Raw genomic sequence first — 13,995 nt, 5'->3', positions numbered from 1 at the left:
GGAAGGGAAGGGAAGGGAAGGGAAGGGAAGGGAAGGGAAGGGAAGGGAAGGGAAGGGAAGGGAAGGGAAGGGAAGGGAAGGGAAGGGAAGGGAAGGGAAGGGAAGGGAAGGGAAGGGAAGGGAAGGGAAGGGAAGGGAAGGGAAGGGAAGGGAAGGGAAGGGAAGGGAAGGGAAGGGAAGGGAAGGGAAGGGAAGGGAAGGGAGTTAAAATGTGTTAATGCTGCTGGGTACCCAGAGATCTGCTTTACCATTTCTTGGTGTTTGTCTGGGCTGGCTGTTTGTGCATCCCCCGTGCTGTGCTCCGACCGGGGGGAGTGATGGACCCTGCACCCTCTGCACTGCCCCACGCAGCAACCACAGCAACCACAGCAACCACAGCAACCACAGCAACCACAGCAATCACAGCAACCACAGCAACCACAGCAACCACAGCAATCACAGCAACCACAGCAACCACAGCAACCACAGCAACCACAGCAACCACAGCAATCACAGCAACCACAGCAACCACAGCAACCACAGGAATCACAGGAACCACAACAACCACAGTGACCGCAGCAACCACAGCAATCACAGGAACCACAGCAACCACAGCAATCACAGCAATCACAGCAACCACAGCAACCACAGCAACCACAGCAACCACAGCAACCACAGGAATCACAGGAACCACAGCAACCACAGGAACCACAGCAACCACAGCAACCACAGTGACCACAGCAACCACAGCAACCACAGGAACCACAGGAACCACAGCAACCACAGCAATCACAGGAACCACAGCAACCACAGGAATCACAGGAACCACAACAACCACAGCAACCACAGGAATCACAGCAATCACAGCAACCACAGCAACCACAGCAACCACAGCAACCACAGCAACCACAGCAAACACAGCAACCACAACAACCACAGCAACCACAGTGACCACAGCGACCACAGCGACCACAGCAACCACAGCGACCACAGCAATCACAGCAACCACAACAACCACAGCAACCACAGCGATCACAGCAACCACAGGAACCACAGGAACCGCAGCAACCACAGCAACCACAGTGACCACAGCAACCACAGCAACCACAGCAACCACAGCGACCACAGCAATCACAGCAACCACAGCAACCACAGCGACCACAGCAATCACAGGAATCACAGGAATCACAGGAACCACAGCAATCACTGCAGCCAGCCTGGGTAGGGACAAACCTAGCATCTGGCAGGGCTTCCTCTAAGAAACCAAACCAGAAACCAGCCACTACTGCCCATTTTCACACTTGCTGTATCTGCTCCCGATTCAGCACATACAAACCATAATTTGCCAAATTATAATGTGTGGCAGGTCCCTGAGTAGTGGCTGACCTAACATAAGACAATATGAGAAATGAGGTGCAGTAGAGAACTTCCTACGGAGGCTGTTTCCCAGATGATTTCAGTGATGGAAAGATGCTGTCCTGTTATTTCCCTGAGGAAGCCCAGCAGGCTCTACCTGACAGTGTCATTTACAGGAGCTGCCTTCTGCTTAGAATGGCAATTGTGTCTCTCTGGCACTTGTGTTATTTTTATTATTTATTTTGGGTATGTTTTCTAATTCTACATCTGCAGATCCCATAAAATGTAGAAGCTAAATCACATTACTCTCTTGTGACTCGAGAAAGGCATTAAGGTGAATCTTGTGAGGGATTTCACAAGGCACATTTTGAAAATACAAACAGATCTTTCATTGTAACCTCATTTTCCTTAATTCCTCCAGAGACAGTCAAAAATCCATTGAATTATAAATACCAACCAAGATGAGTCCACATAGAATCCACATCACTTTTCCATAATTCAGGTCCAAAAGGTCAGGCTTGTGGGCATGGCCATCACTGGGTGTGCAAAGCCCATAGGTCTGGTGCAGTGGGTGGAATTATTTGAGGGGTTAGGGGTGAAGGACAGGTGGCAGAGAGCAGTGCTTTTTCTGCCACCCCTCCAAAAAAAAGAACATCTGGTTGTAAATAACAATTTTATTTAAGATACTAGAATTAATCAAAGAAATATTTTACAAGCATTTTGTCTTGAACAGGCTGGTCACACCAACATTACTGGAAAGAAAAAAAAAAGACAAGGCACATGTATAAGTTCTGTGATAAAAAAATATGGCACATCTGGTGGTTCAGAAAAGGAGATTTCCAAAATGTTGAACAGCTGAAGTTTGTCTCAGCTTTACAATTGCTCATTTCACACGTCCCCATGGGCAAATGGGTGTTGGAACACAGCAGTGGGAGCTCTCATTGCACCAGGCATCAGCAAAAACCCTGCGTTGCCTGCCTTGTTTTAGTTATGCTGCCTGCATAGAAAATGCCTCAACAAATGCAGAGGAGTGTAAATACATAGCACTACACACCCCCAGCTCTCGTGAGAGAGGAGGAGTGGCTGGAGCTGATCCAGAGGGGTGCAGGGGCCACAGCTCCCCTGGCTCAGCCAGCTGCACCCTGAGGGGTCAGGGACACAGGGGCAGGGCTGCACTTGGCAGAATCAGCCTGGGAAAAACGCTGAGATCTTATTAAAGTGCAACATTACAGGAGCTGCCACCTGCCCCAGGTGGCTCTGGGGTCAGAGAGGAGCCCCCTCGACACTGCTGCACTCCACCAAAGCAAATATAACGACATGGATTGTAAACCCATAGCTGGTACAAAGTAAGAACTAACATGAGGCAGGGGAAATCTTATTAAAGTCATGCAGATCACTTGGGAGGCAGGGCTTATTTGGGCAAAATGCATTTTAATCTGATTTTAATGAGACTGATATTTTAAAAAGGATGTTGAAGAACACTATTGGGGATATAGAAAAAAAAGTGCTGTACACAGAATTTCAGTCTGCAGAGTTAGTTAGGCTCCATCTGAAAGTGGCAGCACTAAGGAGTTTAAATTTTTTAAATTATCAAAAAGGAAATGGAGAGGTAACTTGATTACCCTGGAAATCCACAGGGAAAGAGTAGTGGGTACTATACAATTAAGTGGCTCAGGTTAAAGAAAGGTATAAAAAGAAGGAATAGCAGAAAGCTGAAGCCAAATACATTCAAAATGAGAAATTCAGCACAGTTTTTAGCAGTGAGGATGGTTAGTTACTGAAAAAAATTAGCAAATGAAGCAGCTGATTAACAGTCTCCCAGTGTTTCAAATTGTGACCAGTTGTTTTTGGCCCAGAGTGAACATCTTCAGCTGAACAAAATGGTGCCATGATCCTTTCAGGGTTGCCAGGGACAGGATGAGGAGCAATGGCCAAGAAGCTCCACCTCACCATGAGGAAGAATTTCCTTACCTTGAGGGTGGCAGAGCACTGGAACAGCTTCCCAGGGAAGTGGAGTCTCCCTTTTTGGGAACATTCCAAACCCACATGGAGGTGTTCCTGTGTCCCTTGTTCCAGGGGGCCCTGCTTAGGCAGGGGGTTGGTCTGGGTGATGTCTAAGGATCCTTCCAAACCTTCCTGCAAGGCCCCCCACACCACTGCAGCTGCTCTGTGGCTCCCTGTGGCACCTCATCATCATGGACACATCCTTGAGCACAGTTCTTGAGAGCTGCCTGGCTCAGCTACCCCAGCAATTGTTTGGAAACAAGTCTGGGCTTTCCCTCACTGTTGCATTGCTTGCCACTTTTTGGTGGGTTTGTTAAACACAATTATGTTTTAAATACTGCACAGAAATCTGGACTGAAATTCTCTCTGGCAGGAAACGCACACAAATGCACTGAAAAAGAGATTCCCACATACAAGGCTATAACTGACAATCATTCCTCATTCCATCATTCCTCAGCTGAATTGCTACATTTATATTGTTAGGTGAAGCTACACAGAGCCCGGCACAGAGTCCATTAAGAAATCCCATTGGCTCTCTGGAGAACACTCAAAGCACAGGCACTAAGATGCTGCGTTTAGAAAGATAATGGATAAAAATGAAATCAGTTTTTCAGATGAGTCTTCCATTTCCATAGGGGCTGTCTTTATGGTTTCAATGATGTAGAGTAAAAAGAAAAAGTACTCACTTCCTAATGAAATGAAAAATTTTATTAATTTGGGGCTATTCATTCCTTTAAGAGCTTCACTCCTTGAGTTCATTAACTCCTCGAATGTGGCTTGAGCTGATGCTGCCTTCCAGTCCCTGCCAGGATTTTCTTTCTGTTCTCTGGTCCTGGCCAAGACACAAAGAGTTTGCCAAGCCCCAACGTAATGCCTGCGGTTACCGAGCACAGAGATTTCCTATCAAACGATGAGAGAAATGTCCTCACATTCAAACACCCTCATATTCTCAGCTGTTCAATCTGGCTGACTCCTGTGGCAATTACAGATCTCATCCTGGTCCTGCAAAGCATCCAGACCTTGGTAATTCCTGTGACTTTCAAGGAAAGCCGTGTGAGCTCATTTTTTTTGATCCAAGTGAGGTGTGGCAGCAGTTTCCTCTGAGTGGCCAGAGGGACCTGTGTGCAAGTGCTCTGCAGAGCTGGGGAGCAGCTCCTTGAGGCTCCTGGGCTCCTGCAGAGTCCCAGGCATGCAGAGCCCCATTAGCAGCACTGAGCATTGGCTTTTGGCTTATTTGAGCTAAGTAGCCACCAGTGTGTACGAGGTTTCAGCAGCATATGAGATTTGGAGTCTTTCTATTTACAGCATCGAGGTGGGCCATAGCATGAGATTCTTTGATTACAAAACATGATTTCTGAAACTGTTTTCTATGTAGTCAAAATGATGTTTTTATTAAAATACAGGCAAAAAAGTTGTTACAGCAGATTAAAAGTGAATTTCTGTTTTTCACCTTTCTTTTCTGTCCCATTTCCCTTAAAACATTCAATGCTCTTGGCACTGCATGATGCTCTCTTAGTCTTAGTTAAACATTTTCTGTGACTGAGATGTGTCCACCTGCAAGTTGATTAAAATGTTTGCATAGCTTTTCATTGTAGAAATCACCATCAATGTAAAATTCTGCATAAAACAATCTCTGAAAATCAAACCAAATACCATTGTGGACTGAAACCTGCTATTCTTCCCTAAGCAAAAATGTAACCTTGTTGAGTGGGTGTTCCACTGCCACAAGGTCAGCAGCATTTGGTCTTATGTACTCAAAATAACTTCCATGGTATAAGCACATGAAATTTTGAAGTATTTTTGGATTTTGTTTTCTGAAACTAATAAATTATGAAAACATGCTTCCAGGAATCTAGTCTTTGATCTAAAGAAAGCTCATCTGTAATAAAGCTAAAGGAAAAAAAACAGTATAGAAACTCATGATGAACAAATATTCTAATCTATAAATTTATAGCTCTGTTTATTTTTATCTATACATACACACAAATCACTTTCTCTATGTATAGACGTTTTCTATTCTTGCTCCATCAAACTTCAAAAGCCAGGAAGTATTAAAGCATATTCTTCTGGCTCCAAACCACTGTGACTATTTGCATTTTGCTAAACAACACATTTATGAAAACCACCCCCTTTACATCAATTATGTAGAGTGGTTCAACCTGTGGAAAAAAGATGATGTGAAAATCCAAAGATGGTCTAAAATATAAATGATGGGAAGAGTATCTTTGGTTGTAAAATTGATTAATAGTAAATGAGATATGTGAGTGAAAAGTGGATCCTTGAGAAAAGACATGGCAGGAAGAGGGGTGGTGATGTGAACTTGTCAAGGTACAGCACTGAGAAGGACAATTAAAAAATACCCATATTTTTTCTTTTTTACAAGCAGTTTAGGCATGTGATTTCTACCCTGGTGGATAGGAATGAGTAGGGATGAAGGAAGGAGCTGTATAACTACTTTGAGGTCCAGAAAATGATGAGCAATAAAACCGTTTAAAGTCCCTGCATGGAAGTGAAAGGAATGAAGGATGAGGATGCCAGTTACAGGGGCCAAGGTAATCATCACATGACTGAGACCTAAACAACAGCAAATAACAAACTCTGAAGGGAAGACTAGGTTTGATGAGACATTTTATGGGAAGGAACAGACTGCCCAGGGACACAGGCAGAGGTTCCAGAAGAAACCTGGATACAACTTTGGACAGAGAAGCAGAGAAAGCAGGGGAAAAAAAATTGTGTGGCTTTGACCTGATCAGCACAGGGGACTTACTGAGAAAAGGATGGTGAAAGGCACTGTTTTTATAATCATGATCATGAAAGTGTCCTTGGGAAACTGAAGTGGGAGAAGGTAATAAAGACAGCACATTTCAGTTCTCTCCAATAATTGGTAAGATCTCCACATGAAAAGCAAATCTGTGAAAAAAAGGTATTCCAAAGGCTTTGCTGTTCATTAAGGAATTTGAAAGCAAAGCATTCTGCTGTGGAGTCTAGGTAGGAAGTTGAACTGTCAGCTTTTTAGTGACCTGAAATTTTAAAATGAATTGTTATAGCAGGTGGAAGGCCTGTGACAAATGATGTTTATAAAAAGCACCTTTGAGTCACACACAGTTATCCTCCAGCTATCAGGAAAATCACAAACATTGCACTCTTGCACATCTCCTCCCCCCAAATACTGCAATATGTAAGGAGTAGTGTGGCATTTGAAATTTTTGAAGTGGTGTGTGTACAACACCCTAGGTAGGGCTCACTGGTGTTCATGGCAGTGTTCTCAGTAACAATGAATACAAATATAATGAAGTGGACCTGTCCCAGGGAGTACAGGGCTACCAAAAGTGAGATGTATGAACAAAGAGTGAGGTGCTGCAGCTGTGTCCTGAAGAGGAGAGGACCACTGAAATACCACAGCCCTAAAATATAGCTAAAAAGAAAGTACAAAGAAAGAAACTATTTCCATGACTATGACAGGTAAAGGAAGAAATACTGAACTAAATCATAAGATGTTTGTAGTTCTGGGCTAGCTAAGCACAGGGACACTCTGATTTTATGAGGATTCTCAAAATACATCATGGTGTGCTAAAATACAGCCCAAATCAACACTTCTCAGAATGGGCACTAGCTAATCTGCCACTCTCCCTTGGTGAAGGAGCCATAGGCAAGGAATTTCTTATTCCTCCATGTCTCTCTCATTTGAACCATAGTGAAAAAGGCTGTAGGATTTCCATTGCTGAGGTTTAAAGGACAGATTAGGCAGACATTTGCCAGAGCTTTTTCTGCCTGTGTGGGTTTGATATGTGGTTTCATTTCCAAGTGCAAACTTTCAACCGGAAATTTGAGGAAAAGATCCAAACTCCCAAATAAAGGACACTTTTCTATCCTCATTTCAACTTCTGTTGCAAGAATTTGGAAGCTGTTGGAGCCCAAATCCATTCAGCACTCGTGGGACTTTCTAGCTTGCAGTGTTGGAAGGCCATTTTCCAGAGCATAGGGCAGAAATTAAAAAGTCTTGGAAAAGCTGACAGGATTTGGAGAGAGCATTCCTTTTCAGAGGAAATCTGCCTTGTGGCAGATCTGCCTCAGATCTAAGGATTCTGGCAAGGTTTGCCTGGAAATCAGCCCTGTGCTATGAGCCAAGGGAAGATTCGGCAAAAGTCCTGATCTGAGCTCAAGATGTTTAGAGAGAAATAATTCAACCTCCATGGACATAGTTCTGATGAAAGTTTCCGATTGAACTTGGCCAGTTTGTGGCACGAGGTGATTCTCGCCCTTGATCTCAGAAATGCATTATTTAACATCCTTGAATTCCCTAAAAATCTGCCTAAATTCCCTAAAAAATCCTTGAATTCCCTAAAAAAAAAAAGTGTTGTTGATGTGAGGAAGGGCCCCCAGGGATGTGCTCCTCGAGTTTCCCCACAAAAGCACACCCTGCACTTTCTGAAATACAATTTTCCGGGGGTGCCGGAGGCCGGGCTGAGGGCAGCATTGCTGAGGGGCCCCGGGGCTGGGGCAGAGAATTCCTGTGGGAATCTCCTCACAGAGGAGCCCTCACGGCCTGCACCTGGACACAAACACCCAGTCCAAGGCTGGACTGAGACATTTGACCCTTTATTCCTAAAGATTGAAATTAGATTTAGATTCCTAAAGATGACTGAAATTAAAGGGTGAGGGGCAAGCAAGAGAGCTGACAGACAACAGCTGCCAGGAACAAGGACCCACAGGCCCCCATCTCCCCGTCTTGTGCTGTAAGTTGATTTTTATTCTGTTTTTTTACTTTTCCCTCCAGTGTTTTTAATTATTTGATTATTTGATTATTCCTTTTCTCTAGGAATTGAGTTTAGGGAAGGAACACTCCTTTCACAGCCTCACCAGTGCCTGAGGGGAACTCAGGAATTTCCTTCTCCAGCCGCCCCTCAGGGCCCTGCTCATCCCCAGTGCCAAAAATGACCTTTTCCAGCTCTACCTCTTTTTTCAGGTGGATCTCTAGGTTATAGCAAAGCTTGCAAGTCATGGAAGAGGCAATTACTTCAAGCTTGCTCAAATTCTTCCCAATTTGTACAGACTGGAGTGTTTCTTACTGATGATGGTCCATATTCCCAACAACAACAATAAAAAAGGCCACAAAAATGATTCGATAATACCTTTGTCAGTCAAATGTGCTTGTTCATAATTACAAAAGATGCACAGTTAAATTGTCTGTGGGAAAAATATGGCTGAAATGTTGAAACTAACTCTTTTGAAATTCAAACTTGCATTTAAAATTTATCTGTGGGAAAATTCAAGCCTTAATTTATTTAATTAGTTGTATGGAATTAAACCTTTCAGATATTTTCTGTTTTTTCATGAAGAAAATGGTACCATTATATGGAAGGAGATTGCTTGTTATCACAGCTAGTTTAATTAAACTCATAACTTCTTCTAAAGTTGGATGTGGTCTAGCATCCAGACTGAGTAGCGTATCAATTTATCATCAGTCTGGACATTTCCAGTAAAACAGCAAATAGTTTATTGAAACCACAATTATTTCTTGGCATTGGAACTGCTATTCTGAAAATAATTTTATCATTTAATCTGTATTTTAAAAACTTGCAATATCTGTTCAAAACCAAAAATGTTGTCAAAAAAATTTCCCTTAAAAAAGTTAGGGCTTTTTTTTCCTATGGTATTGTGGCCATTGTGGTAAAAGGAGTTGTGGTTCTGAGTGTCTGCAGTGTAGTGCCAGTCCAGCATAGACCAGGACAGCAATTTGTTTCATACAGCTGGAGAAAATAAGATTCCATTCAAATAGAATATAATATAGTTGGTGACAGCTTACTAGCTTATACCTTTTTGTTTTCTTTAGCTGGATAACTTTTTCTTCACTGTTTTCTTTCTCTCAGCACTCTTGTCACTATCTACAAGAACAGATTCAGCTTTGATCAAGTTTTGGTTTAGCTCCAGTTGTGGTCCTGTGCAGAGGGGTGCTAAACAAAGTTTTGAACAGAAACCAATGTGAAGATGCATAATAATAAAATCCAGTTTCAGAGTCTGTGAATTTAGACTTGAAAACTATAAATTACAATTCCATTCATTTAAGGGAAGCACAGATTTCATCCTTTCATATTTAAGGTACCCAAAGTTTTTACATTTGCTATTCTAAAATGAATAGAGGTGTTTCAGGTCTGCTGCCATCTGGATGCCATTATTCTGAGGATGTCAATTCTGCAAACACCTCTACCTGCCACTGAGTACTGCAGGATTTAAGCACATACTGGGAGCTAGCAGGCACCTGCTGTGAGCCTTAACAACCTTGAATTGCCTTTTTATCAGTAATGTGATGATTATGTTACCCCCACCAAAATTCCCTCTTAGCCATATCTCAACAGATAAATGTGTATTTTGTGCTAACTGGGTGTGATAGAAAAAGTAGTTTTCCCTGTAAAACTCTTCTTCCTTCAGTGAGAATGGTGTATTCATCTAAAAGCAGAGAAACCTTCTGTCATTTCCTCTTTGTGCTTTCAGAGACTGTGGATAAATGCAGCTGTAAATGCTTTTATTTTGTGATTTTAGCGAAAGTGATGGCTTAGGTACCTGGTACTCCCTGAGAGTCTCTGTAGCTGCTTCTGGCTGTGAAGCAGTTAGGGTTGTTCTGGTGCTGCAGCAGTCCTGGGAGGGTGGGATGCTAATGGGATTGTAATGGGAAGAGGAGTTTACCACATTGCTGCAGGAAAACATATTTCCCTCTGAAAGTGCTGCAAGTGCTGGACAAGAGATTGAGGGGATCCCACTTATCCAGCAGGTACATGGACAGCAGCTGTTAGATTTTCCACTGCTGTGCGGGTGCACATGCACATAGAGGTGAGTTCCCAGTCTGTCAGGATGCAGGAATGAGGAACACTTAGTCATCTGAAGAGACTTTCTCTGAGTTTCTTTAAAAACAGAAACGGAGGGGAGAAAAAAAAAAATCGTTCCTAAGTGGTTGCTTGGAATTACTTCTGGTAGGGGCCAGATTGCAATTACAGATGTGCTGAACGCAGTGTCAGCTCTCTTGACAAATTCAGTATTTGTGCTGCTGTCCACAGTATCTATTTCAGACAGCTGGAGCCATAAAGTGTTCTGGCTGTAAGATTGAGAGCAGGAGTAGAGCCTGCAGATGCTGACAGAGCCTCGGGTTTGTGTTCCTCACGTACATTCACACTGATTGCTGTAATGAGGGGACCAAGTGATTTTAAAATCAGGTCACCACCAATTTGCAGTTTTTCTGCAAGCCCTATGCCCTTCTGAAAAAGTAGTAAGAACTGAAGCTTATAACTTCACCTTTGCCACTCATCTGCTCAGTCTTTATTTGTGTTCTGAAAGAGTAATATTGATCTGAGGACATTATTATAATTTCACTATTTTCTCTCATGTTTTCTAGGAATCCAATTGTTTGATTAGATTTTTTTGACCATTGCTGTGCCTGGAGCAGAGAGTTTTATTGAGCTACACTGGATAATGCTTTGTGAATTTAGAGTTGTGCAGCATGTAGAGATAGCAATCCTGCAGACTCTATTGCTTGAATTAGATTGACTAGAATCTCACTGATTCTTATCACCTGGCCTGTGTAAATAAAAAGGGTAGCTGAGAGCCTGAAACCTGGCTTCCAATAGCAACTGGTCTTAAGTGATATTCAGAAACGTAGAGGAAAGGTAAGTTTACACTTAGTAAAAGCCAGTTAGAGAATTTTAACTAAACCTTGTCAACATAGTTTATTTGACGTCTTCAGTGCTGCTAGGTTTATGAAAAACTTATCTTGCAATTAATGTTGATTCATCCATAGAGAGAAGGAAGTCTGACTTCACAAAACTTTTCATGTGACATTTTTTTTTCTTGAAAGCTGGTTTTAAAACTAATATGCTTAGACTAGGAATTCTTCCTGAAAGATCCCTCAGCACTGAGAGGGCTTTTCAAGCCTCTGGAAAACAATCCCCTAAGACCAATTCTCCTGGCTGTGAACTGGTTTCTTATGAGGAGCTGTGCATTCAGAGTTGGCATGCCCCTGTGCCATGCAGTAACACCTCCTGGCCTCTTCTGCATTACTCCTGGAATGGTTTGTGCAGGTTGCAGCTGGCAGAGGAGGATGAGGCTGTGTTTGGTATCAACCTATAACTCACCTGCTGTCAAATGGGTTGTTGTTGAGCAATAAACAGCAACTTAGAGCAAATGTGGCCTTGGCTGAATCGGAAAAAGGGAATGATTGGAGGGGAAATATCCATCAGAGGTTGAACAGGTCTTTTATCAAAACATTTATGTTTGAATGCAGTCAGAATCTCTAGATGGGCTGGTGCTGATTCAGATGTGATGGGAAGGATGTGAAAAACAGAGGAGTATTTTATATCCTGAGACATGGAAATGGCAGAAAAACTAATCTTTACCTGATCTGGCTCTCATAGGTACAAAATGGATGTTGAGTAGCTCAGTGCTGAGCTGAAACACACTGTGCCTTGAGTGGGGGAAACCCAACTGCCCGGGCCCAGGGATGCAGATTTAAGAGATGAATCCCCATCACCAGGAATGGGGAGTTTGGGCTCTGGTTCTGTGCTTTCCCTCCCTGTATTGGGATCATAAGTAGTTAAATGAGCACTACTGACTCTGAAACTTTTGTGAAGCCCTCTGTATGTGAGACTTGACAGGGCTAAATAACATGGAGGAGCAAGGAAAATATTCTTATTTCCTTATTAAATTAACTCTAGTCAAACGTGGAAATTAAACTCATACTTGACAGAGAAGCAAAAAACAATTCTAATTTAAAAATAAGTACCCATGAAGCTGAAAACCACCAAAACACTGGGGGTTTTTCCACCTTTTGTGTAAAGGGCCATTTGTAAGTGTCACTGCTCTGTTATCCTCAGGTTTGTCCTGGTTTACAGCCGGGATTGGGTTGAAATTTTCTATATACCAAAGCTGAATTTCCCAAGTCCTTCCTTAAAGTGTCTTACCTAGTGAGATGTAGCTTTACATCATATATATTAACATGTAGAGCCTGACTGAAATTCAGAACATTGTTATCTCAGATATTTAGATATTTGGGATGTAATTAGAAATATATGCCGAAGTTTAATGATATCAGTGGTTTGTTCTAATGGTCTGTGAGGGTAGGGATGTGAAATAAAACATGTAGACTAAAAATTTTGGTTGAAAACTGCCTGACAAACAGCAGTTAGTTACGAGCATTTTGCTAATGCCTCATTTACCAACAAAGCTGCTTCACTTTATAGGAGCCTGTATGGTGCTGAGCTTTGAATTGATGATTAAAACAGTGCTGATAACACACCCGTGTTTTAACCACAGCTGGACTGTGCTTGACTCAAAGTACTCTGTTTCTCACAGCGGTTTTTGGAGCCTGGCAATAAAGGGGCTTGAGGTGAAGATGAATTTTCATGAATGTGCTCAGTTGCATCTCTGATTTCTGCACCTCATCAACAGAGTTCAGGGATAAGAAGGTGGGAAAGCCCAGCAGCAGAGTTCTATCCTGGGACTGTATCAGGGTCATCTATTGGAGCTGGGAGGAGAGATGGCCCCACAGCTGTTTGGGTTGGGACACTGAAAGCCCCCAAAGTAGGAGTAGATTGTATTTGGGAAATGGGCATAAACAACCTGACCCCAGGCAGTTAATACCTGGGGGCCTCCTGGGTTGGGTGGGCATGGCTCTGTTGTCCTGCAGCACTGACAGTGCCTTGTTCCTGGTCCCTGCCTGTTCCTGGCCCTCCTTATGTGACTGAGAAACAGAGAGGGGATTTTCCCCAGAAGCTCTGTTAGATGTGCCTTTACTCACTTGCCTCAAAGCATTTTTCTTCATATGACACCTTCTAAGTGATGGCACTTTTGTTAGGAAAGCACTGAAATAGGATCACAAGGCTACAGAGATGCACAATGAATGTACCAAAGCTTTGTGCAAAGTGGATGGTTGTGAAGACAAAGTCTCACTGCTGGAAGTATAAAATTTTTAAAAATGCTTGCTATTTCCCTGAAGAAGCCTGATATGAATCATCTAGTTGATATTCTAATGGACTTATATGGTACAAATATTCTGATTAAATCAGAAAAAGCATAATGACTTCATTATCAGATACATTTTTGTTCTATTTAAATTCATCCATCTATCAAAAATGCTCAGTGAAATACTAGAAGGGCACTCACTAGTTGCAAAACAGATTCATTTCAAATTTTAATGGACAGGAATTGATCTAATCACATCAGGATTCTTGGGGAATTAAAAAAGCAACCAAAACCCATTTAGAAGTCACATGTTTTCTTTTTTGGACACTGATAGCTACAAAATGTAGAGAAAATTTTTTTCTCTTGCTCTGATTTTAAGATAGTTGTCTGCATAAAAGAACCCCCAGCTTCTTCCTTGTAACAAAGCTTCTCCCTGCTCCAGCCTTTAGAACATTTTGTTTTAGTTAGAAAAACCAAGTTATGTTATTCCATGTGAAGCTAGAACAGACCGGAGATTGCGGCTTGTCTTGGATGGATGCAGAATTTCAGAGCATTAGTGCCGGCTTGTGATCTGAACCAGGGCTTCATCAGGGAACCCTTGGGACCTGAGTTTTGGTCCCTGGACATCTGATTGCTGCTGAAGCACTCTGAGTGAGAAGTGTCTGGGAGATGTCTGTGAAGGAAAGGCCAGGAGAAGTGTCTGGCTGT

The 13,995-nt window shown here is 42.5% G+C and overlaps 1 protein-coding gene across 1 annotated transcript; it reads left to right on the top strand.

Moving 5' to 3' along the window:
- Positions 1-332: 332 nt before the first annotated feature.
- On the top strand, positions 333-1,238 carry LOC134552438 (uncharacterized; the record flags this gene model as incomplete). The annotated part of the gene is made up of 1 exon (XM_063401152.1): positions 333-1,238. A coding segment is annotated over one exon (906 nt), but the record flags the coding sequence as incomplete, so codon positions are not given.
- Between the last annotated feature and the right edge of the window lie 12,757 nt (positions 1,239-13,995).

This window comes from Prinia subflava, chromosome 6, assembly GCF_021018805.1.
Source record: "Prinia subflava isolate CZ2003 ecotype Zambia chromosome 6, Cam_Psub_1.2, whole genome shotgun sequence".
Classification (NCBI taxonomy): domain Eukaryota; kingdom Metazoa; phylum Chordata; class Aves; order Passeriformes; family Cisticolidae; genus Prinia; species Prinia subflava.
This window is presented reverse-complemented; position numbering and strand designations above follow the sequence as displayed.